Source organism: Chionomys nivalis, chromosome 6 (assembly GCF_950005125.1).
Source record: "Chionomys nivalis chromosome 6, mChiNiv1.1, whole genome shotgun sequence".
NCBI classification, from domain to species: Eukaryota; Metazoa; Chordata; class Mammalia; order Rodentia; family Cricetidae; genus Chionomys; species Chionomys nivalis.
Genome location: NC_080091.1, coordinates 38,328,904 through 38,351,533, shown reverse-complemented (window position 1 = coordinate 38,351,533; position 22,630 = coordinate 38,328,904). Strand labels below are relative to the sequence as shown.

The 22,630-nt window shown below is 50.1% G+C and overlaps 2 protein-coding genes across 13 annotated transcripts in view; one reads left to right on the top strand and one right to left on the bottom strand.

Annotated features, from left to right (window-relative positions):
* The window catches only part of Pisd (phosphatidylserine decarboxylase), a 51,224-nt gene extending 31,415 nt beyond the window's left edge, over positions 1-19,809 (top strand). For 2 of the 8 annotated variants that reach the window (XM_057771167.1, XM_057771168.1), the window contains exons 4-9: positions 15,192-15,357; positions 16,658-16,894; positions 17,138-17,276; positions 17,501-17,647; positions 17,903-18,063; positions 18,625-19,809. In XM_057771167.1, coding sequence (XP_057627150.1) covers positions 15,192-15,357; positions 16,658-16,894; positions 17,138-17,276; positions 17,501-17,647; positions 17,903-18,063; positions 18,625-18,849 — 1,075 coding nt within the window. In that variant the 3' untranslated portion in view covers positions 18,850-19,809. Of the gene's footprint in view, positions 1-9,966; positions 10,124-13,383; positions 13,638-15,191; positions 15,358-16,657; positions 16,895-17,137; positions 17,277-17,500; positions 17,648-17,902; positions 18,064-18,624 lie in introns of those variants that run through there. The other 6 variants (XM_057771170.1, XM_057771174.1, XM_057771173.1 and 3 more) reach the window with 6 other exon arrangements.
* Sfi1 (SFI1 centrin binding protein) overlaps positions 19,765-22,630 on the bottom strand; it is a 68,595-nt gene continuing 65,729 nt past the window's right edge. For all 5 annotated transcript variants that reach the window (XM_057771162.1, XM_057771163.1, XM_057771164.1 and 2 more), the window contains 5 exons: positions 22,342-22,528; positions 21,005-21,143; positions 20,815-20,893; positions 20,084-20,195; positions 19,765-20,003 (listed from right to left, as the gene is read on the bottom strand). In XM_057771162.1, the coding sequence (XP_057627145.1) occupies positions 19,899-20,003; positions 20,084-20,195; positions 20,815-20,893; positions 21,005-21,143; positions 22,342-22,528 (622 nt within the window). In that variant the 3' untranslated portion in view covers positions 19,765-19,898. The remainder of the gene's footprint in view (positions 20,004-20,083; positions 20,196-20,814; positions 20,894-21,004; positions 21,144-22,341; positions 22,529-22,630) is intronic.

The window sequence follows — 22,630 nt, the reverse complement described above, 5'->3', positions numbered from 1 at the left end:
TGTTCTAATTCTCCTGTCCTAATTCTAATCCGTCTTAGCTTCTCTCCTCTTCTCTAAACTCTCTCTCACAGGAGCCTTGAAGTGATAAAGAAATTAGAAGTTACCTATCATTGGTCAAAAACATATTCCTAGGGTAAGCGAAAGGGAGCTGAGCCATTGCCATGGCAACACAAGGTTCTAAGGTTACAGGGGTAAGTCCATGAGCAAATGGTGGGGACACAGTACCTAGTGACAGACTTTGAGACATAGGTCTGTTGTCAGCAGACTAGCAAGCAAAGAATTGGCATGCTTTCCTTAGGGTGCTTTGTGTTGCAACCTTGGTTGGACATCTGCAACTTTGGCCTTGTGAATAACTGTAAAGTTTTAAACTTACCTATTTATAAAAAAAAAATTTAATCTAATTTGAACTTGCTCTGAGGTGAAAGTGAGCTAATTGTATGCAGTTAGTCCTTATGGAATCATATAGATCTAGTTATGAAGCATGTGTTCTATATATCAAAATTATATAGCTACATGAAAACTCTTCTTCCTGACCACCCATAGATATATTTGCCCGTAAGATTGAGATGCAATCATGAGATTACACACTACAGTGCAGGTATTGGGGAGACACTAAGCTGCTTTAGCAAAAGTGAGCAGCAGTTTCCAGTTGATGGTCCTGCAGGCCTCGCCTTGATGGGACCAGTCACTCTGTGGTGGGTGGATATCTAAGTTATCAACTGCCATATATATATATATATTCACGGCCTTCAACACTGAAGGAGGGGTATATCTGCAGCTGAGATTGCTATTTTTCTTCTTCAACAAGGCTCTGGGCCTCATAGTTGTAGTGTCTACTATATATAGGCAGACCTCGTCTACTCTCTCCAGTACACACGTCTGCTTGGGGGAAGGACATAGAATAGAATACACAGACCCCCCCTCCCCCCAATTCCAGATGTTCACCTGCTACATATCTAGCAAGGCCAAATGCACAGGAGCCCTAAACTACACTGATATATTTAGTACCTCATCCGAGTTTACTTCTTGAGTGGTGTTCCAAGCATAGGATTTGGTTCTGTGACCCCTTGGATGGTAATTCTTTTCTTAGTGAGGGGACTAAGGGGTTGGGTCAGCACTGAATGGACTGCATCCATATCCACTAGGAACCAGAGAATTTCCCCCTACTTTTCCTGTGACCGTGGGCTCCTGGGGGCTCACTGGTATGGATCCCTAGCCCTGTCAATCTGTGCCTGTGCTGTGGGCACTCATTCTTCCAGTGTCCTTTTCATTTACGGTATGCACATTGGTCCTTCTCTAACCTGCCCGAGGCTGACTTGGTCTCCTAGGTACTCTTGGTTTCTGTCAGGATCCCTATTGTAACTGTGGCCTGTTCGATCTCTTATACCCTTCTAATTTCTGTAACTTCCTGCAGATATTTGGGGCTGTGTAACAAAAGCCATATTAATAGCCTGCTGGGTTTCTGGGGTAAAGTACCTGTAAACCTCCCAGAGGTGCTCTAGGAATCCAGCAGGAAATTCTGGATCTCCTGAATTGCCTCAGATACCATTGAGAGATCAGGAGGGCCTGACTCTGGTGTCTAGTGCCCACTTACCTTGGTCAGTGTTGGAATACCATTTTGGTAGGATAGAGGGCAATATTTGGTCAGCGTTTCTGTCTACATCCATCTTGGTTGCTCTTCTTGGCTTCAGTCATGATTCAGCTCCTCTCCTCAGCAGTGAAATATGGGTACCTAGAAGCTGCTTACCGTACTAGGCTTTTTCTTTTGGGCCCGCCAACCAGCTCCCAAATCATGCCACAGAGTTATTTTTAGTTTTGAATGTTCAGCCTTAGCTTAGGCATGTTTCTGGCTAGCTCTTTTAACCTAAATTAATCTGCTTCTCTTTCTCTACCTTTGCCTCAGGGTTTTTACTTTGCTTTCTTTCTGTGTATCTTGCTTTCACTGCTTCTCTATGTCTCGCTGGCTGGCGTCTGCCTGGCTTCTAGCCCTGAGTGTCTCTTGTTCTCTCCTCTTCCTTCTCTTGGTCTTTCTTCTCTCAAGCCTAGCTTTCCCCTCCCTGTTTATTTTCTCTTCCTGCCAGTCCCGCCTATCCCGCTCCTGCCTAGCTAGTGGCTCAGCTTTTTATTAAACCAATCAGGTGCCTTAGGTAGGCAAGGTGAGACAAATGAAACATATCTTTACATAGTTAAACAATTGCAACATAAACAAAAATAACACACTATTGCACAGTTAAAACAATATTCTGCAGCATAAATAAATGTAATACATCTTTACGTAGTTAATATTCTACAATACTTACAGTTAGCCTAGGTTGGTTCATGGGTAAGGAAATCAGTTTCCAACAGACTGATAGGCCTGAGGTTTCTCTGCAAAGGGAGTTCTGGGTTTTCCAGTTATAGACCACCAGTTGGCAGAGAGGCTAGGAGAAGAAAGGAAAAGGGAGGAGGGAGGAAAGGGGAGGGGAGAGAGAAAGAATTTGTCTTAACATCACAAATGTCAGCCGGGCGGTGGTGGCGCACGCCTTTAATCCCAGCACTTGGGAGGCAGAGGCAGGCGGATCTCTGTGAGTTCGAGACCAGCCTGGTCTACAAGAGCTAGTTCCAGGACAGGTACCAAAAAACCACAGAGAAACCCTGTCTCGAAAAACCAAAAAAAAAAAAAAACATCACAAATGTCAATAGTTTATTTCTGTTTCCTACCAGGTAGGGCAGATGTTCCTCCACTTAGGATGGACGACTTTCCTGACAGACCCATTACAGACTAAAAGTATTTTAAGAGTGGGCGATAGTGGCACACGCCTTTAAACCCTGCACTTGGGAGGCAAAGGCAGGTGGATCTCAGTGAGTTCGAGGCCAGCCTGGTCTACAGACTGAGTTCCAGGACAGACTCTAAAACTACACAGAGAAACTCTGTCTCTAAAAAAAAAAAAAATCAAATATATATATTTATGTATACATAAAATTTTTAAGTAAAACATGTATTTAATGTCGCAAGCCTGCTGAGCGTCATAGCTCAGCAGCACAGCACACTGTAGAATGTGGCTGTTTGCCTTGTGTTTCCATGGCCCTCTGGATGAGGTGGTTCCCTGCCACTGCACAGCCTCTCTAGGTGTTATTGTCATGCGTGCCATTAGCCCAGGAAAAGATCACAGTACCAATTTTGAAGTGTGGCTTGTTTTAATCTGACATTTGTCTCCAAACGCAAGTTCCCAAATAACCACTCAGAGACTGAGTATGAGTTATAAACGCTCATCCAATAGTTGAGGCTTGTAGCTAGCTAATTCTTGAATTTTAAATTAACTCATATCCCTTATTTATGGTCTACCATGTAGTGTTACCTCTATCAGCATGGCATGTTCATCTATCTCCTGTTCCCTCTGCATCTGGCTGGCGTCTGCTGACTTCTGCCCTTCTCCTTCCCATCATCCTTAGTTTGGTTACCCCTCCTATACCTCCTGCCTGGCTACTGGCCAATCAGCATTTTATTAAACCAATTCATGTGACAAATCTTTACAGTGTACAAGAGGATTACCCACAGCAGGCTGTAATGACTGCATGAACTTCTGCACCATGGTAAAGTTAAACCAGAATTGGAGAGTGTATGTTGTGGTCTGTATTTTTATTTTTTCTAATTTGCTTATTTTATATATGTGAGCGTTTTGCCTGTAGGCATGTGTACATGTGTTCCTTGTCCCTTGAAAGTCAGAAGAGGATGTCAGGTCCTCTGGAACTGGAATTACAAATGGCCATGAGTCGGGTATGGTTCTAGGAATCGCAGCCATTACTCCAGCTCCTCTATTCTCTTATGGTACTTAAAAATAAAGTCACTTGGTCATTTACTAAGTATATGTTTAACCTTATAAGAAATTCTCATTTATAAGAAATTTGTTTTGTTTTTGTTTTTTTGGCTGGGGGAGGTTTCGAGACAGGGTTTCTCTGTGTAGCTCTTGTCCTAGAACTCACGCTGTAGCCCCAGCCGGCCTTGAACTCACTAAGATTCGCCTGCCTCTGCCTTCACCTGAGTGCTGGGTGCCATGCACCACCATCGCTACCATCGCCACCCAGCTAGGAAATTGTCCTCAGTTTGACCAGGACTGAGAGCCTTTTTGTAGGAGAATATGGATATTGAACAAAAACAAACAGATAAATTTGTAGGAGAATATGGATACTGAATGAAAATAAATAAAAGAATGAATAAACAAATGAAAGGAAGGGACATGGCGGATCCTTGGTATGGTGGAAAAGAAAGTTTATTGTGTGTGTGTGTGTGAGAGAGAGAGAGAGAGAGAGAGAGAGAGAGAGAGAGAGAGAGAGAGAGAGAGCGCACAGCCAGAGAGCCACATCTGGGAGAGTCCAGAGTGGACATGACCAGGCTGAGCTGGGCTATATGGCAGAGGGGGAGAAGAAGGGGAGGGGAGAGATGCAAATCAAATATAGCAGCCAGGAGACCCAAAGGTACAAAGAGAGCAGGCAACCTAAATGGCTGGGTTATGCAGGGAAGAACAGCCCAGCCCCCTGGAGTTCAGGGTAGGATGCTGGATATGCCTGCCAGCAGGGCTGTGGCACATGCTGGTGGCTCACAACTATAATTCGAGTTCCGGAGAATCTGAAACCCTCTTTTGAATTCTGTGGCATAAGCATGCATATGGTATACATACATGCATGCCTAACACATAAAAAATAATTTTTTGTTTTTTCAAGGCAGGGTTTTTATGCAAAGGGAGCCGCCCTGGCTCTTGCTCTATAGACCAGACTGGCTTCAAATTCAGAGATCTGTTTGCTTCTACTTCCTGAGTGCTGGGATTAAGGGGCCAGGAGTGCATGCCTTTAGTCCTAGGCAGAAGTAGGTAAATCTCTGAATTCAAGGCTAGCATGATCTACATAGAGAAACCGGTCTTGAAAAACAATAAAAAAATGTGTGTCATCAGTCGGTTCAATTTTTTTTTTAACTAAAATGGATGGCTTTTGGGACACAGCATTCATACAAAATAAAAAAGGAGGGGGTCTTAATTACTGTGCTGTTTGTGAGAGGTGGGAGGGAGTCCTCTGAATCTGTACAGCACACACCCAGACACCAAGTTCTCATTACAAAGGAGATTTATTGCCCTAGGGGTGTGTGTGGTGGTGGGAATCCGCCCAGGATCCACCAAAGGCGGTCAGCAGGCTTCAGGTGTTTTCTGCAGGAGTGGATTTTTAAGGAGAAAAGGGGGAAGTCTGTGCTAGGCAGAGTAGGATGAGTTGCTAAGACAGGTTAGCCAGGGTAGCCGATGAATTTTGATTGTTGAACTTTGGTGATTAGTCTCAGGAATAAGTCAGTGGCCAAATAAGGGAATGGACCTTAGGAACTCATCTGTTTAGCAAGGAGGCGGGGGTGTGTGTGTGCAAAACCTGTTGGTGCCGTGTTTGCCGTGCTCGGGTCTGTATATGCCATGCTTGGGCTTGCTTGAAGAGCCCTTCACTATTGCTCTAAAGAGACGCCATGACCAAGGCAACTCTTCTAGGGGGCTTTGTTTACAGTTTCCTAGGTAGTCCATGAGCATCATGGTGAGAAGCAGACAGGCCTGGCTCTGGAGCATCAGGAGCTCCGAGCTTTATATCCAGATCCATGAGTTGTGGGTTGGGGAACACAGCACTGGGCACCTCCTCCAAGATAGCCACACCTACCAATCCTTCTAAGCAGTTATCAGTTTGGGACAAAGCATGCCTATGAAGGGCATTCTCATTCGGAGCACCACAGGAGGGTAGACAGGAACGTTTTTCAAAGTGCTACAGTTGTTTTTATTTTTGAGACATTGTCACTGTGTAGCCAGGCTGGCTTCAAATTCATGATCCACCTGCCTCAACTTCCATCATAACACATGTGGACCTCCTGTGAGCTCTCCACTCCCCCTCTTTCCCTGAGACAAGGTCTTCCTATGTAGCCCCTTCTTTCCTGGAACTTGTTCTCTTGCTCTCTGTACTCCAGGCTGGCTTCAAATCAGAGATCCGCCTGCCTCTGCTTCCTGAGTGCTAGGATGAAAGGCAGAGCCACCACCATCCAGCTAATAAACTCTTCTAATGTGTATATGTGTATTCGTGTGCATGTTTTGGGGTAGGGACAGGTGCATGTGCGGGTGTAGGTAATGACATGTGGAGATCCAAAGACAGCCTCAAGTGTCAGTCCCTGGGCTCCTTTCACTGTGGGTTCGAGACAGTCCCCTCTCATCTCGCTGTCACGGGGTGCAGGTGCCTTCCAGCATGCTTGGTTCTTGTGTTTTCCCCACACTAGGCTTTGTTCATGAGGATTCTAGGGATCTAAACTCAGAACCTCATGCTTGTGAGGCATCAGCCCAACCCCGTGAACAGTTTTATATGGAGTACAAAAGTTAAGAAAATCAGTTTCCATAGGGAATGCTTCTGTCCAGTGGTTATTAATATTTATATTTGCTTTATCTCCATGAGTTGTATTTTATTTTTCACTAAGTCCTTTTCAAGTACATTGCATTATGAATTCTTGTCTTAAAATACTTCTTTGTACACCTGAGAAAAATAAACAAGGATGTTCCTTTGGACCCGATTTTGGGCTTTTATATAAGCATGCTCTGAGGAGCTGCTGGGCCAGCTGTGCAGAGGTCACGCCTCAGCCAGGGGAAGCTGGGCTGGTCAACAACACCAACTTAGCACTGCTACCTAACTTTTAGCCTCATCTTAGAATTCGTTTAAAATGTGTGCTCTAAGCTTACCATTGAGGGAAGGAGTGAAGGGCAGACTATAATCTGACCATTCGCCCACTGTCCAGCTCAAGCGGGCAGCAAGCCCCTGTGAAGTGCCCCACACCCGCGAGCACTGCCAGCTGAGCACGTCACACCCTGTGCCTCTGTGTGTGCTGCTGTGACGTCAGGTCTGTAGCTCTGCTGTACTTGGAAGCCTGGCTGCTGTTGACTCCTGCAGTTGTTGAATGAGGCTGTGTGTGCAGGCAAGCAGTGCCTAAGACGCGTTGAGAAAACATCTGCGTGTGTTTACGTGGGCAGATCGTCAGTGGGAACCTGGGCAAAGCCTGCCGACCCGCTCAGCTTCCGTGTCCTCAGAGAACTGTGGGCTCTAGAGGAAGAAGGACTCCAAGTCTCCAGGCACTACCTTTGCTGCTCCTGTGAGGGGCGATGGCTCTGAGACATGCAGCCTCTGCTCCAGGTGGTTCAGGCTATGCTGCCATATGGCCAGCCCCCCAACCCCTACTCCAGTTTTACTTCTGTCCCTGCCTCCCTCAGCCTAGACACAGCCACTGGGAGATTGCCCCCCTGGCATTGAGTTGATAATATGTAGAAAAGCTGAGATTAAAGATGTGCAATTTAAAAACAAAGCCAGCTGCCAGCTGATGGTGACGTCTTTAGTCCCAGAACTCAGGAGGCAGAGCCAGGTGGATCTCTGAGTTTGAGGCCAGCCTGGTTTACAGAGCAAGTTCCAGGACAGCCAGGACTACACAAAGAAACCTTGTTTCGGGCTGGAGAGATGGCTCAGAGCATTGCCTGCTCTTCGAAAGGTCCTGAGTTCAATTCCCAGTAACTACATGGTGGCTCACAACCATCTGTAATGGGGTCTGGTGCCCTCTTCTGGCCTGCAGGCATACACACAGACAGAATATTGTATACATAATAAATAAATAAATATTTTTTTTAAAAAAGAAACTTTGTTTCACAAAACAAAATAAAAAACAAGACCAGGAAGTTGAGGCACCATATCAACGCACTTGGGGCCTAATTGGTGAGTTGCAGGCTAACCTGGCTATGAATGAGACTCTAGCTATCTTGAAGGCAGTAGAATAAGATGGGATAGCATAGAATAAAACTGAAAAGAAAAACAAGGCCAGTCTCCTAGGCTGGTGGATGATGGAGGCCTGGGATGCTTTCTATTGGGCTTATTCTACCCTAAACAGGCCATCTCTCGGTGTTGGTGTAGGGCCCTCAAGTTATGGCTGAATGGCTCTGCATGAGCCAGGGGGCTTTCTAGAAACTGTGTAAGGGGTGAGGTTCCTAAGAAACATTTTTGGACAAAAAAGAGGAATTGGGCATGGCTGGGAGAATCTTCATGCTTGCCCCAGGCTTCCTAGCTGTCCATATGGAAAATGAACCTGCCTGTGACTTCTTGTGCCACCCAGGGATACCAGCCGTATTCACGGTTTCTCTGGATCCCTGGAGAGTAAGAAGTGACTGTGACCACCGCCCTCCTTGTTCCTCAGCCCTTTCATCCCTGACACAGGACACTATCTAGTGTACAGGCAAGGAATGCATGAAATTCACATACCCACCCGGGGTCTAACCTGTGCTCAAAGGGGCTCCAGATCCCTTGCCTTTGGGTGCTGGCAACTAAGTAGTCTTTTTTTTTAATATTTATTTATTTATTATGTATGCAATATTCTGTCTGTGTGTATGTCTGCAGGCCAGAAGAGGGCACCAGACCCCATTACAGATGGTTGTGAGCCACCATGTGGTTGCTGGGAATTGAACTCAGGACCTTTGGTAGAGCAGGCAATGCTCTTAACCTCTGAGCCATCTCTCCAGCCCCAACTAAGTAGTCTTGAAGCTTTCAGAATCTCCTAGGGGCACTAGGTGGCAGTCTGAACCAGAAGCCCAGGAGATTAGAGAGAATGGGAATTAGGGACATGAGCGGCCCACAGGAAATTCTGTGTAGTGAACTAAGCTTATAGGTGGGGGTGGGGTACCCCAGAAAGAAATTCAGCTATTAACTATTGTTTGAAATCTAAAGGTGTTTCCTTATAGAAAAGGCGAGTGGTGTCTAGCCTCCCGGAGATCAAACTCAGGTCTCTTGCTTGCAAAGCAAGTGGTTTACTCACTGAGCCGCGTTCACCAGGCTCCAGACAGTCTTCCATGAGAAGGGTCTGGAGTCTTCGGGAACTCAGCAAGATCGGAGACTAATTAGTAGTGTCTGCTGGGTGCACAGGCCCCGTGAACAGAGGCGGCCTGTGTGTCTCTGTCTCCCCGCTTTGCTTGTGGTGTGGTATGGGTGTGGAATATCATGGGAGTCTCAGAGGATAGCTCTCTAGGTGTCTGCTCGCCCCTGCTACAGCAGCCTGATCCAGGTGAGGAGGGCAGGTGTGTGCGGCTGTGTCTGAACAATATCAGTGTTTTTTCAGTGTAAGGAACCGAAGGTGTACCCTTTACAGTAGCCTCACATGAAAAGATAAGCTTTGCAAGGCCACGCAGCTGTTGCTGGGTTGACCCCAGACGTGAATGAGACTCATGAGTGTTGATCCCCTGTAATCTCCCACTTTCCCTGGAAAATGTTAGGCCCTTTCATTTTCTTTTATGTTAGTTGGGTGCCAACTGGGCAAGCCTGGCATTCTGTAGGTATAGGGTGATCTGCTGATTGTAGCCTGGGACCTTCCCATCCGGTGGGGTAGAAAGACCCACCCCACAGGGCATCTCCAGCTGGAAAGCACTGCATGTTCTTGTCTGTGGGTGAGTGGTCCGTGTTCACCCATCCACACTGTTCTTCGGTCTGGGTTTTGTCTGTCAGAGGTTTGCTGGTGTGTGTTATAATTGAAGTTGGGAGGGGTAACCTTGTGTCTTCATGGTCCAGTGTGGGGGAAAAAATGTAAGGTTTTCCATATCTTTAGAATTTCTGGAGTTAAAAGGGATGCCGGAAGTGACTTTGTGATCAGCCCAGTGAAGAAGACTGTCTTACTGTCTTCATGAGGCCTGTCTTGCAGAGTTGGTGGAGGGTAATAGCTCAGAAGCCAGCCAGAGGCTAAGGATTCAGGGTCCCTGAAGTCCAAGTGTCTGAAGCAGTCAGTTTTTTTTTTTGGTGTCGTTGGAGGGGTCGTAATTTTTGGTCCGCCGTTAGAGACTATGACTGGGTGGGGCTAGGGCCCCTGCCGGCGTCTTCCTCTTTTCTCCAGGTTGTAGCCCCTCCTCTTAAAGGGCCCTCAGGGCTTCTCGTGCTTAACTGGTGCTCAGAGGGTGTGGTGACTTTAATAGTGTCTGGTGTTGCTCCTCCTGCCCCCCCGCTCTCAGCAGGAACCAGAATCCTGCCTGCTCTGAGACTCTGAGGCTTCAGAACCTAGCCAAAGCTGGAGGAGTTGAAGACCAGGGCGCAGAAACTGGATTGGGACTGTCCTCGTGAGTGAGTGAGTTGATAGAGGCCATAAGTGCGACCAGCCGCAGCGGGCGAGCTTTTCAAGGAGCCCCCCTCCGCTCTCCATGAGGCTGGGAGGGCCGGGTGGGCGCGCCTCCCAGCGCTTTGCTGCTGCCTTCTAGTAGCTCTTTTACAGCTCCGGGAGCCGAGGGTTCTCTTTGGACGAGGGATCTCTTTGGACCGGCTTGCTCTCCTGCCCCCGAGGCAGTTGGGCTGTTTGAGCTCACTTCCTCCACGTCCTGTCGCTGTTCTTGTCCCCAAAAGGCTGAGCAGGAAGTGAGCAAGATGCTGGGAGGTGTGGGAAGTACAGGCTTTGGGGGCGGCTCTGGGCTCCCAGTGTGCTTTTCTCTGTGCTGCCTGGGGAAAAGGGAAGCATCATTGTAGATTGAAGAGAGCTGGAGTCATACATACTACAGTCTCTGCCTTGGGACCCAGGAGCCATACATAGATTGTCTGAAAGAAGATTCCTTTATTTATTTGTTTGTTTGTTTATTTATTTGAGAAGTTGAGAAAGAATTTTCTTTTTCTCCCACTTCAGTGACTGACTTGATTACAGGCCATTCAGCCCTTCTCTTTGTCCCCTCTTCCTTTGCTAGTGACTTCCCAGAAGAATTGCTGGGTTTGCCTAGGGAGGCTCCATTTTCCTGCCCTCTACTTGTGAAGTTTTGTCTACTTCCAGCCTAGAAATGTAGAGCAGGAGTTGGCTGCCTCCCTGGACACACCTGCCGGGTGGTCTTGCCTCAGGGAGCTGGGGAAGAAATGGCCTAAGCCCTCCGGGTGGGAAAGTGAGTGGTGGCTGCTATGGGGCTTTGGAGTTCTCTGGTTCAGGAAGAAGAGTCTGCCTGCTTTTATCGCCTGCCCAAGTGAGGGACTAGGAAGTGCGCACAAACCCCAGAGCATACCTATACCACCCACCCCGCAAGAACAGATGCTCACTTAACACAGCCACTGCTCACACCCACTCACACCTATAACTGCTAACTGGTCTGGCCCATTTGTCGACTGAGTTGGGATGTTCCATTCCATTGGGGACCAGGTCCTAAGCAGGAGTGGACAGAGGAGGACATGGTATGAACCCCAGAACTAACCCTGCATGTCCTTGCAGAACTAACCCTGTCCCCATGTTTACATCAGCTTAAACTTCCTACTTACAAGACAGAACTGACTCATATTTTGGGCTCCCCTTTCAGAGTTGCCCCCCCCCCTGCCTTCTCATAATGTGTTTCCTTTGCTGGAAAGGGAGGTAAGAGTTGGGGAGCCACTGGGTTGAGATAGGAGTTAGGTTTATAAGATTATTCTGACCTTGCTTGTAACCTGTTGTGAATCTCAAGGGAAGTGTGCAGATGGAGAAACCGGCAGGGAGTGCAGCAGTGGTCACCAAGGCCTTGACCAGCTCTCAGGATTGCAGTGATCAGATCAATGCTCACCAAAGATCCCTCCGAGTTTTCAGGTAGCAGGTGACTGACTCTCAGGCTTTAAAGTCTGGCTGATGAGTCTGAACTAGCCTCCTCAGATTGTGCTTGACTCTCAGGAGGGACAGAAGGTGTCAGCACTCACCTGTCTCAGGGCTCCTTCTTGGCCAGGACTTACCCAAAGCCTTGAGCACTCAGAGGCTAGGGAGAGTCAGAAGGGCTTTGGGTCGAAGGGGTTTAGCAGGCAAAGGTGGTGGAGGTCTGTGAAGCGGCAAGGATGGGGGCATTGCTGTTGAAGTAGCTCAGCTTTGGAGGTGAAAAGGCAGACTGGATGTCCTTATTGCTTTTAACTGGACATATAGGACTCATTCTATTTCTTGGGGAGGAGCTAAATTCATTCTGTTTCCTGGGGACTCTGCGGGATCCCAGGCCCTAGTCCTTGGATGGGGTGGGGCTCCTACGTGTACTGATCTCGTGCTAGCATCTTTTAAGAGAGGAGGTTTGAGGATATTCATGTGCTAGGGTAGGCCAGTCCTCCTTTTCCTCAGCCACAGGGAGACATCTGTGTCTTGATGGCTTTGTTATTTACCCCTTCTAGAGGCCACTAGCATACTTGGGATTCAGTGGTTTTTGCAGCAGGTGCCAGGGCTGGAATTTTTACCTCTTTGGCTGAAATGAACTTAGCAGTGCACAAACACTTGTGTAGATACAGTGACAGAAGTTGTCACCGTGTGGTGCCTAATTTGTTCTTGCCTGAGTTTGTTATGCTCAGGCATTAGTTCTTTTGTTTGTTTTTTGTTTCTCAAGCCAGGATTTCTCTGTGTAACAACCCTGACTGTCCTGGAACTCACTGTGTATATCAGGCTGGCCTTGAACTCAGAGATCCACCTGCCACTGCCTCTCTAGTGTTGGGATTAAAGGCGTGCGTTGCCGCCAGAGGCTACAGGTAATAACTCTTGAGGCCAGCATTTCTTCATCGGAAAGCAGTGACAGGTGCTGACTCCTTCCGGGGCTGTGATTGAGGCTGGAGAGCAGGTGTATGGGCTTCCCCTTTGCCCCTATGAGCTTTCTTCCTCCCCAGGACCTTGAGGACCCTAATTGCTTTGGGCTGAGATAGCCACGGTTGTGGAATGCTTGTTCTTCCTGTTATCTGTACTGTGGGGAGGCTGTGAGCAGGGGGTGGGCCCTGAAGATTGCCAGGGAATGGCCTAGTCAGAGAGCCTTTTTGAGGGAAGATTGGAAGACAGGATAGGAAGGTTTGGACTTCGGTGTTGGCTGCTGCCCAACCCCAGGTTGGTTTTCTCTGAGATAGCCCAGGTGTTACAGTTTATGAGGATGCTTGGACTACACCGAGCCAGGTACTGGAGGCTTCTAGGCCAAGAGGAGTTACAGCATGTTACAGTGCTCAGGTGCACACCGCGATGCCTGCCTGGATGTCCTGGCTGGCTGCCCCTCTGTCATTCCTCAGATGCTACTTTGTAACCTGAATGGAAAATGGGTCAGGTCCTCTGAGGGAGGGACCATCAGTCTGGAGCACAGGGCTCAGATTCCCGCCTTGTGCTTTTGGAACCCAGTGGCGCCTAGAAGTCGTGGCAGTGTCTGGCCACCTCTCTATCAGAGCTGGCTGGAGCAGACAGCCCCAAGGCTTTACCCACCTTCGGCTTTCCAGCAGAGCAGGGAAAATTGTGCTGGGCAGCTGGCAGGGACAAGACAAGTGACCAAACCTGGGTGATAGAGCTGGCCCAGTACAGGAGCTTCTGTCCTGGCAGCAAAGCCTGAGCAGATGACGTGAGCGGGAGTCTGAGCAGCTGTGTGACTGGTACCTGTCTGTCTGCAATAGTGGGGTCCTCTCACCTGTACCCATGAGCCACCACGAGTAAGCAGAGACTAGAAGCATTGCCATCAACAACTGGAGCAGTGACCACACTGGAGTTCCTCTGGCGAGGGGGAAGGGGATGAAGGAGAAAAACAAAGGCCAGTGAGCGAGCACGCGAGCACACTCTTGTGGAGGCTCACAACACCCTCCCTGTGCCTACCCACAATGTGTCAGTCAGAGAAGCCGCAAGGACCAGAGCTCCAAGCAGCAGCGAAATGGTGAGATGCTGCCCGCTGAAACCTAACCCAGTGTGCCCTGGCACAATCTCAGGAAGGTCAGAGGTCAAGTCCAGTGGCCCTGATGTGGAGGTGGCAATAGGAGCTCCGGGAGTGATCCCCCTCAGCTGGAGGGGCCTGGAGAAGGGATCCTGAGTGTTCTGAGTAGTAGGAGAGCCTACTTCAGATACCTGTAGTTCTGCCTGGGAGGAGGGCCCAGTCGGGGGAGACAGGAATGGGCTTCTGTCCTGTCTTAGTCCTTAGCAAGGGCATCCAGGCCCCCCTCCCACTCCAGACCCCGGCTTCCTACACTTGGGAGAGGATCAGCCCCCCTTCCCCCAGCATTTCAGCATTGGTCTCAGCTCTTCTGCAGTGACTTGGGCAGGAGAACAGTGATTTGTCTTTGCTTGGTCCCTGCCACCTCCCCTTGTGTTTTAAAAACATGATGGAGTGGGGTGGAAGAGAGAAAAGGAATGCAGGACAGTTGGTGTGCTGTGCTTCAGCCCTCCTCTCCCATCATGGTGGACTGCCAGCTACTCGCCCATTACCTGCAGAAATCTTTTGTTCCTTAGTTTGCTCAGTTTCTGGGAGACAGAGAACTCAGCTTCTCTTGAGAGCAAGCACAGTTGCAGATGGCAGCCTTGCTTGTTTAATCAAATCCCTGGGGCCGTTCTCAGAGTGGGTGGCAGTATGGTCTTGTGATGGCTACATTGAGGCCTCAGGGCTATTAATTTTCTAGGACCTGACGTGTGGCAGGGAACTTAGTCGCATTCAGGAAGCTGAGGTTACAGCACCTTTGCAAACTGGCTGTATAGAAGACAATGAACTTTTAAAAGTGGTGGATCCTATGGGTTATATGTCTTGCTCTAGCAGAGTAGAAAGGCGGCTTTGGAACTAGGTGCTGGCTGTCCTACTAACTCTGTGGGTAAGGCTTGGAGAGCCTGACCCAGAGACATAGGTAGATGGAGCCACACTTATGTCCTATCATTTAGCAGAAGAGGAAGCAAAAGATCTGAAGGTTTACCCAGGTGCCACAATGATGTGGTCCAGCTGGCTAGGCTCATGGCGCTTCAGTCTTGTGCCCTGCTTCGAATAGACTCAGTCTTTCTGGCACCTGTGAGGACAGAACTATCCTTGGGTCCCAACCGTCCTTAGCATAGGAGGCTGCAGGTATCAGGCGGATTCTCTTGCCTTCCCATTCTGGGTCCCCAAGGCCTTTGCTGGGGCTGCTGCTGTACTTGGAGGGGGCTCTACCTTAGAGGTATCCAGGAGTTGGGCCTGAACTTCCTTTGTCCTGTTGGTACCCACTCAATCAGCTGGTAGGTGGGAGACACTGGAAAATGAGCCCACAAGTCAGGTAGCCAGGTCCCCAACTCAGAACTGGGGTTGGTTGGAATGAAACGGGCACTGAATGCCTGCTGGAACTCTTTGGCTCTGTTGGAGAGGCAGCGTACTGGGGATGGGGAGGCAGGAATGGCACTGGCTGAGGGGCTTACTCCTCAGATTCTCTCAGACTTAGGCATTGACCCAGGCCATGTGTGAACATGTGTCCTGCAGGTTGCACTTCCCCCAGCTGGCCCTACGGCGGAGGCTAGGCCAGCTTAGCTGCATGTCCAGACCTGCTCTGAAACTGCGCTCCTGGCCCCTGACCATCCTCTACTACCTCCTGCCCTTCGGTGCCCTCGGGCCCTTCAGCCGGGTGGGATGGAGGCCCGTGAGCAGGGTAAGTGTGAATAGGCTTCTTGGCCATGGCCCTCCCTTACAGGCACCGGGAAGACAGAGAAAGTTCTCAGAAGTAGAAGCAGTGGCCGCACTCTTGGGTAGATGTGTGTAAGAAGGCTGTTTGATGGTGACCATGTGACAGTCTACAGCGTCACTGGTGTCATTGGGAGCCCTGGTTTTGGAAGGAACTTACACATTGGTCAGTCAGAAAATGATGTCACTCTTACAGGCAGAAGCAAACAGAGAGGTGATTGTAAGAAAATCCATGTAAAATCCAGACACCAGCAGGCAGTTTAGGAAGACTGTGGCTAGGCTGGGCCTGCTCATGTGAATACGCGCTGGAGACGCTCCCTCAGGACTGCACAGGTGGCTTCCCCGTGCAGGACCTAGCCAACCAATGCCTGGAGGGCTCTTGCTCTCAGCTTCCCGACAGGCTGACCCCAAGGAGGCGGCCCTGCTTCTTGGTCACTGGTAGTCTAGGTAGGCGTCACAGGAGTCCAGGCGAGTATACTAGACACTAGAGCACAGCCTGGGCACATGGCAGTGTTGCTCTGTCCAAGTGGTTGAGCATCAGCCAGGAGACACTAGTGTGGGGGAGGACTGCCGGAAGTTGGTACTCTGCTGTGTTTGGATACACAGAGGTGGCAGCAGAAGCTCAAGAGTTCTGCAGTACCCTCTGGCCCAGCAGTGGGACTGGTACTTATCTCCTGGGGCTCCATACAAGTCTCCTGCCTTTTTGAGAGCCCACAGGCTTGCTCAGGTGCAGATAGATGTGTCAAGGTGATGTTGCAGATCTAGGAGTGAGAACACCATCCTTCCTCCCTATGAAAAGGATGCTCCGGATTATAGGCCTACCCCTTGCTCTTGAGAGCCTCCTGCTGGCTTCTTGAGTAGTATGGAACGTGAGCAGTCAGCTCGGACAAAGGTAGCATGCCTTATGATAGACTTTCAGGCTTGTACTGGGTTCATTTCTTTCCCCCATCTTTAAGAACCAATACTGTTTGATCCAGTCTCTACCTCTGGGACTAAGGCATCTACTCTTGACCTTTTCATGAAATAGCAAAAAATGAGCTAGGCTGTATGCATATCTAGCCCTTGTTTGAGTATTTGGTGAACAGAGTCTGGTTCCTTCTGAGAAACAGTCACTTCACAAACAAGCCTGAACACTTGGGCCTTTGTGGTGGCCTCTCTAGGTGTTCTCTTTTTTTCTCTCTCTCATGCGGGGGGTGGGTGGGTGGGGTGGGGGTGTGGGATAGTTCTCAGTTTGTGACCAACTCAGCCTCCTGCATTGTGGCCTGCAGGTGGCTCTGTACAAGTCGGTGCCAACACGTTTGCTGTCACGTGCCTGGGGTCGCCTGAACCAGGTGGAACTTCCATACTGGCTGCGGAGGCCAGTGTACAGCCTGTATATCTGGACCTTTGGGGTGAACATGACAGAGGCTGCTGTGGAGGACCTGCACCACTACCGAAACCTCAGCGAGTTCTTCCGGCGTAAGCTGAAGCCTCAGGCTCGGCCTGTCTGTGGCTTGCACAGTGTGGTAAGGCCTGGCTGGCCCTGTCTCCATTCTTCATTAGGAAATGAGACCTTTGTTTAAGCCAGGCTTGGCAGCCCTTTATTAGCTCTGGCCTTCTGGGGTGCTCCCTCCTGTCTTGTAGTTCACCAGTGTCAGCATGTCCTGGCCTGGGGCTCCCTAGGTCCTTGGCAGGTCCAGTGTCAAGGGAGCCACTGAAGGTGTGGACTAAGCTTCCCACTTAGTATCATGCCTCTCTGTTCCCTCCAGATCAGCCCATCAGATGGCAAGATCCTCACCTTTGGGCAGGTGAAGAATTGTGAAGTGGAGCAGGTAAAGGGCGTAACCTACTCTCTGGAGTCATTCCTGGGCCCTCGGGCCTATGCAGAGGACCTGCCCTTCCCTCCAGGTGGGTCACTGCTTAGTTGGGGTTAGAGCCAGGGTAGACATCAGAGGCTAACAAAGGGCATCCGGGACCCAGGGAATACAAAGGCCGGGAAAGCTTTGGGGCAGTAGACTGGCATGCAGCCAGGAGTCCTCACTGGAGCCTTCAGGTACCAGCTGCTCACTGTGGGATGAATGGCACCTGGAACTCATCAAAGAGCCAGGTTTTCTTTCTGCCCCACCCCACAGCCTCCTCCCGTGACTCCTTCAGGAACCAGTTGGTCACCCGGGAAGGGAATGAGCTCTACCACTGTGTCATCTACCTGGCCCCTGGAGACTACCACTGCTTCCACTCCCCTACCGACTGGACTGTCTCACATCGGCGTCACTTCCCAGGTAGGCTCAGGGCTGGCTGAAGGTGAGAGCTGCTTCTGTGGGTATTAGAGGTCCTTGGCCTCGTGACTTGAAAGGACTGGGGTCTAGGCTGTTGTCACGGCCAAGAGATGGCTACTTGAGGCTAGCTGGCTATGGGCAAGGATACCTGGGGTCATGCTTGGAATTTGGAATGACAATTAGCCTGTGAGTCCCTGTGACTTTTAGTCACTCTGACATGAACACACCAGAAAGTAGCTTGTTTTCCTATCTCCATAGGTTCCTTGATGTCAGTGAACCCTGGCATGGCCCGATGGATCAAAGAGCTCTTCTGTCACAATGAGCGTGTGGTCCTGACTGGCGACTGGAAACATGGGTTCTTCTCATTGACGGCAGTGGGAGCCACCAATGTGGGCTCTATCCGCATCTACTTTGACCGAGTGAGCAGAACCTACAGACCAAACATCTTGGGTGCAACCATTCCATTTGTTGTGCAGCCAGATCTTTGGGGAGGGATATTCCAGCTCTGGCCAGGCCTGGCTCTGCTGAGCAGCTGCTCTGAAGGCATCCTTGCCAGCTCAGTCTCTTAGCCTCCCTCTTCCTGTTGCCATTCACTTCCATGGAGATGGCTGAAGAGGTGAGAGACCCAACCTCACTCCTGATATGTATGCTACTTTTGCCAGGAGCCATGGTCAGAGGCAAAGATGGAACATGCAGAATGTAGAATTGGTTTAGATGAGAAAATCTGGTACCCTCCCCACTCCGCCTTTTTTGGTGCTATGACTGCTGCTGCTGCCAGCCTTGCACCATTTGTGCTTGGACAGAGTTGGGTCTGACCCTCCTCCCCGGCCTCTCCTAGTCTAGGTCTCAGCAGATGCTGGGACTATTGATTGGTGATAGGCCTTTGCCCTAGGATGCCATCTTTGCTCCCTTCTCTGAGCTGGGCGGGGTTGAGAACAGGCAACAACAAGGCTAATTAACCTTTTCCTTCTTGCCCCCAGGACCTGCACACTAACAGCCCCAGATACAGCAAGGGTTCCTACAATGACTTGAGCTTTGTAACACATGCCAACAAGGAGGGCGTTCCCATGCGGAAGGGCGAGCACCTAGGCGAGTTCAACTTGGGCTCTACTATTGTGCTCATCTTTGAGGCACCCAAGGACTTCAACTTCAGACTGAAGGCAGGGCAGAAGATCCGCTTTGGGGAAGCTCTGGGCTCCCTCTAGTCTTCTTGGTTGTGACTGCCAAGGGATCTTTTCGACACAGGAGCATGAGGGTCTTCAGAGGCACCCCAGGCTGTCCGGGTGAGGCACTGTGGGGCTGACCTGGTAGGACCTGAATGATTTGTTCCTGCTTGTCCAGGGTGCAGAGGACAGGTTTGGGATCTGTCAGGACCTAGGCCCCTTTACAGAGAGCGGGTATGATTTGACCTCACAATCACTTTGAGGTTTTTTTGTTTGTTTGCTTGTTTAATTTTGTATAAGTTGGAGATTTTACATCTCTGGCCGAGTATTGTGAGAACGGTTATGTGCTACAACATCCTAGCTGCTCCTCCCACCTGTCTCAGGGCCTTCTTCTGTCACCCCTTTGTTCTTTCTGATTTAGATTCCTTGGCACAGGCTGTGGATCCACCCTCTTCCTAGAGCAGGCCACATGGCCTTCACAACTGCTTTCTGTTCCCAAACCCACCCCTCTGCTGCTGAAGTAAAACCATTTCTGTGTTGCTGAATGTGTTGACCTAGCCTCTGCCAGTTCTTCTGAGGACAGTGACTAATGATTCTGACTTTCCAGAGCTGGCTGAGTCCTTCTGCTGGTAGGCAAGACCGATTACTGACTTGCCTGGCTGTGTACAGAGTAAGGGGGGAGGTAGAGGCCCAGCCCTGCAAGAAGTAGGGACATGCTGCTATTGGTCTAGGGGCTGTGTTGGAGGCAAAGGGTATGGTGGTCAGTGCCTAGAAAACCTCTTCCAAGTAGCTGCCAGGTATGCAACCCATGGGGAAGCCAGTGGTAGAGACAAGGCCAGATTTCATGTTGATCTTAGGGACACCATGAATTTCTCCTGCAGGAGAAATCATTGAACTTTTCAACTGTATCAGTAGTACAATGTTTTGTATGAAAAGTAGGAGACTTCTGAACAGTAATTCATTTAATTGCAAGACATTTTGAAATAAAAAAAATCCCCAAACCATTGTAACTTTGTATTCTGTTATTGAATGGGGGTGAGGGTGTCTATGGCCTTGTGAAGGTCAGCACTTGTTCCCCAGGGGCAAGCCCACTAGAACAGAGCCTGTCTCAGGGCCCGAACACGAGCAATGCATGTACCAATGGGCTGGCGCTGGGCCTGGAGCTCCTCAGCCAACTGCTGGATCTGTAGTTCCACCTGGGGGCCGGGGAGGACAAGGCAGCTGGAAGGAAGCGGGGAGGGGGGGGAGCTGTCCCTGGGGCTGACCTGGGTCTTACCTCTTCCAGTTCTTTTTTCACCTGCTGTTCTAGATCCCAGTCCTCTGGCCTGGGCTCTTCCTGGCTTAGCTCCAGCCACCTACGCAGGCTGTTGGCTTGTCGCTGGCACGACCTGGGGATGAGGACACCTGCTGCCTGTCAGGCCAGGTTCTTGGCATAACCTCAAGAGAGCCCCTTCTGGATTGAAGAGGCATACTGGCTAATACTAAGGGCTAGGGTGGACACAGTGTGGAAGGCCCTACTTAGGCTGCCCGCAGTGGCTGAGGAGAGCAATACTTCTGTTTTCCCAGCAAACAGCAACTCGGGTAGGCCCATGTAAAAATGACCCTTCCTGTCCCTTTCTAGGGGACCAGACTTTTTCACTCATTTCTCTGAAAGTTGCTGTGTGCTATCAGGCCCCAGAGCACTGGGTGTAGCTAGAACCCAGGCTTGTGCTGTCTGTACCTTGTCAGTATTACAATCATGGTTGTTGGGTGGGTAACAGAATAAGCAAGTCTTGCTTTCTTTACGTATCTTCCAAATGGAAAGCAGGGCTTCCAACCCTAGGTGAGGCCAAGTTGGCCCTTCCTGGAAAGGATAATGGGGCCACATGACACTCACTTCAACGCCCTGGAGTGAGTTAGAATACAGGGGGTCCCAGGACCTGCTGGGAGAAGTGGAACCCCCTGCCTTTCCAAGCCTTCCCATGTCTATTCACATAGACAGGTCCCAGGGCAGCCGGTGGGCCTCACCGAAGGTTTTGCTTGGTGGTCTGGTAGTGCTGTAACTGCTGCTGGATCCCCTCCAGCTCAGCCTCAAGCTCTGTGTGGCCTGCAGCAACAGGAAGATGAGTTTGACCTTGCTCACCATCCTCTTTAGAACCACCAGGGAGACTGGTAGGACTTTGGTGGGAGGGTGGCCCCAGTGCCTTGACCTACTCACCTGCAACCTCGGAACCATAACCAGGTCCAGTCCTGGTGCTTGTGAAATCCCCAGGGAGGAAGAGATGGGGCTTGGGCCCTCTGGTTAGGGACGGGCACGCCAGAGGTTGAGGTCTGGGAATGGTGGGCTTTGCTGACACCTGTAGAGGAAGAAAGGGCGAATGTTGAGCGACAAAGCTAGTAGGGACCCTTCCCAAGGTGAGTCCCATCTCCAGTTCATTGCCCACAGTGCCTTGTAGTGATAGGGTGATTGGCCAGCACACACAAAGCCCGGCTCTACCTGTTTTGGAAGGTGATACACTGGGAAGTCCCACAGGCAATCTCTACTGTTGAGTGCCATTCTTGTGTAAGGGGACTTTTAGTGCTACCCCAGGAACAGAGACAGTTTCTGCCCTTGCTCAGCCTTTCACCCCACTAAGCTAAGCTACCAAGCTAAGCTTGGCCTCAGTGCGGCAGCTTTCCCAATCCAACACTCCAGCACCCCAAGTCTTCTCTTCTGTGGAGAGTGGGCATGCCAATATTTAAGTTTTTGTTTGTTTACTTATTTACTAACACAGATGAGTCTTGCTGTATAGCATAGGCTGATTTTGAGCTCTCTGTCCTCCTGCCTCTACCTCCTAAGTGTTGGGATTAGATGTGTGTCACTTCTATTACCAGCCATTTATCACCAGAAACTGCCTCCTTCCTGTCTGCACCCCTCCCCAGTCAGCATCACCTTCTTAGGAGCTGACTCGGTACTGCCACCTGTCTCAGGAGCACACCCTTGTGTGCTGCCTGTGCCCTCCTGGGTGACACCTTTGCCCTGCACTGTGGACACTCATAGCCTTGAAGACAACCAAGTGCTGGTCTCTATCACATCTGGTAAGTAACAGGGACTAACTGTCTCACCAGACGCTGGGCCCCACCCATTTCCTTTAGTGAAAGAGTTCTTCCCTAAGTGTTCCTGGACTCCTTTTCCTCTCTCCACTCTGTCCCCAGCAGATTGTCATCCCACAGTGAGGAGCCCACTAGCATGTCTTTGTGGGTGCCCCCACTTGGTGCTCTGAGTCCATGCTCCAGGCCAGACACGGTACCCTGGAACAGACCCTCAAGTTCTTCCTCTTCTCACTCAAGCTTCCACAGTCCACCTGTCCCCCAAGACCAGAGGCCCTGCTAGGAGTCTGCCTGTAAGCGTCTTCTGGTTGTCCGACTGCAAGACATTTCTCAAGGGCTGGGGTGTTAGCAGACTGGCCACTGTTTTAGGCCTGGAGTGTAGGGTCCCCAAGCTTGTCAAGTGACCAAGATACTCTAGAAAGAAGGTAACAAGAAGAGCAAATGAAGGCCCAGTGGAGGACTCACCCTGGCAGTGTCTCCCACCCCATGGGGCATGAAGGAAGAAGGAGGCAACAGCTCCAGGCCTGGACTTGAAGTAGGGGACAGCTTTGAACCAGGGGCATTTGGCAGGACCATGGGTAGGAAGGGCCTCGTCAGCGGAAGGCCTCCTGGTGGAGCCGTGCTTTGACCATTTTCCAGAAGCCTCTCTAACCTGAGTGGAAGGAAGGCAGGAGCTGGTTACACCATGAAACCTTTCTCCGGATTAAAGAGGCCACATATTCAACAAAATATAGTGCCTTTGGGGACTCACAAC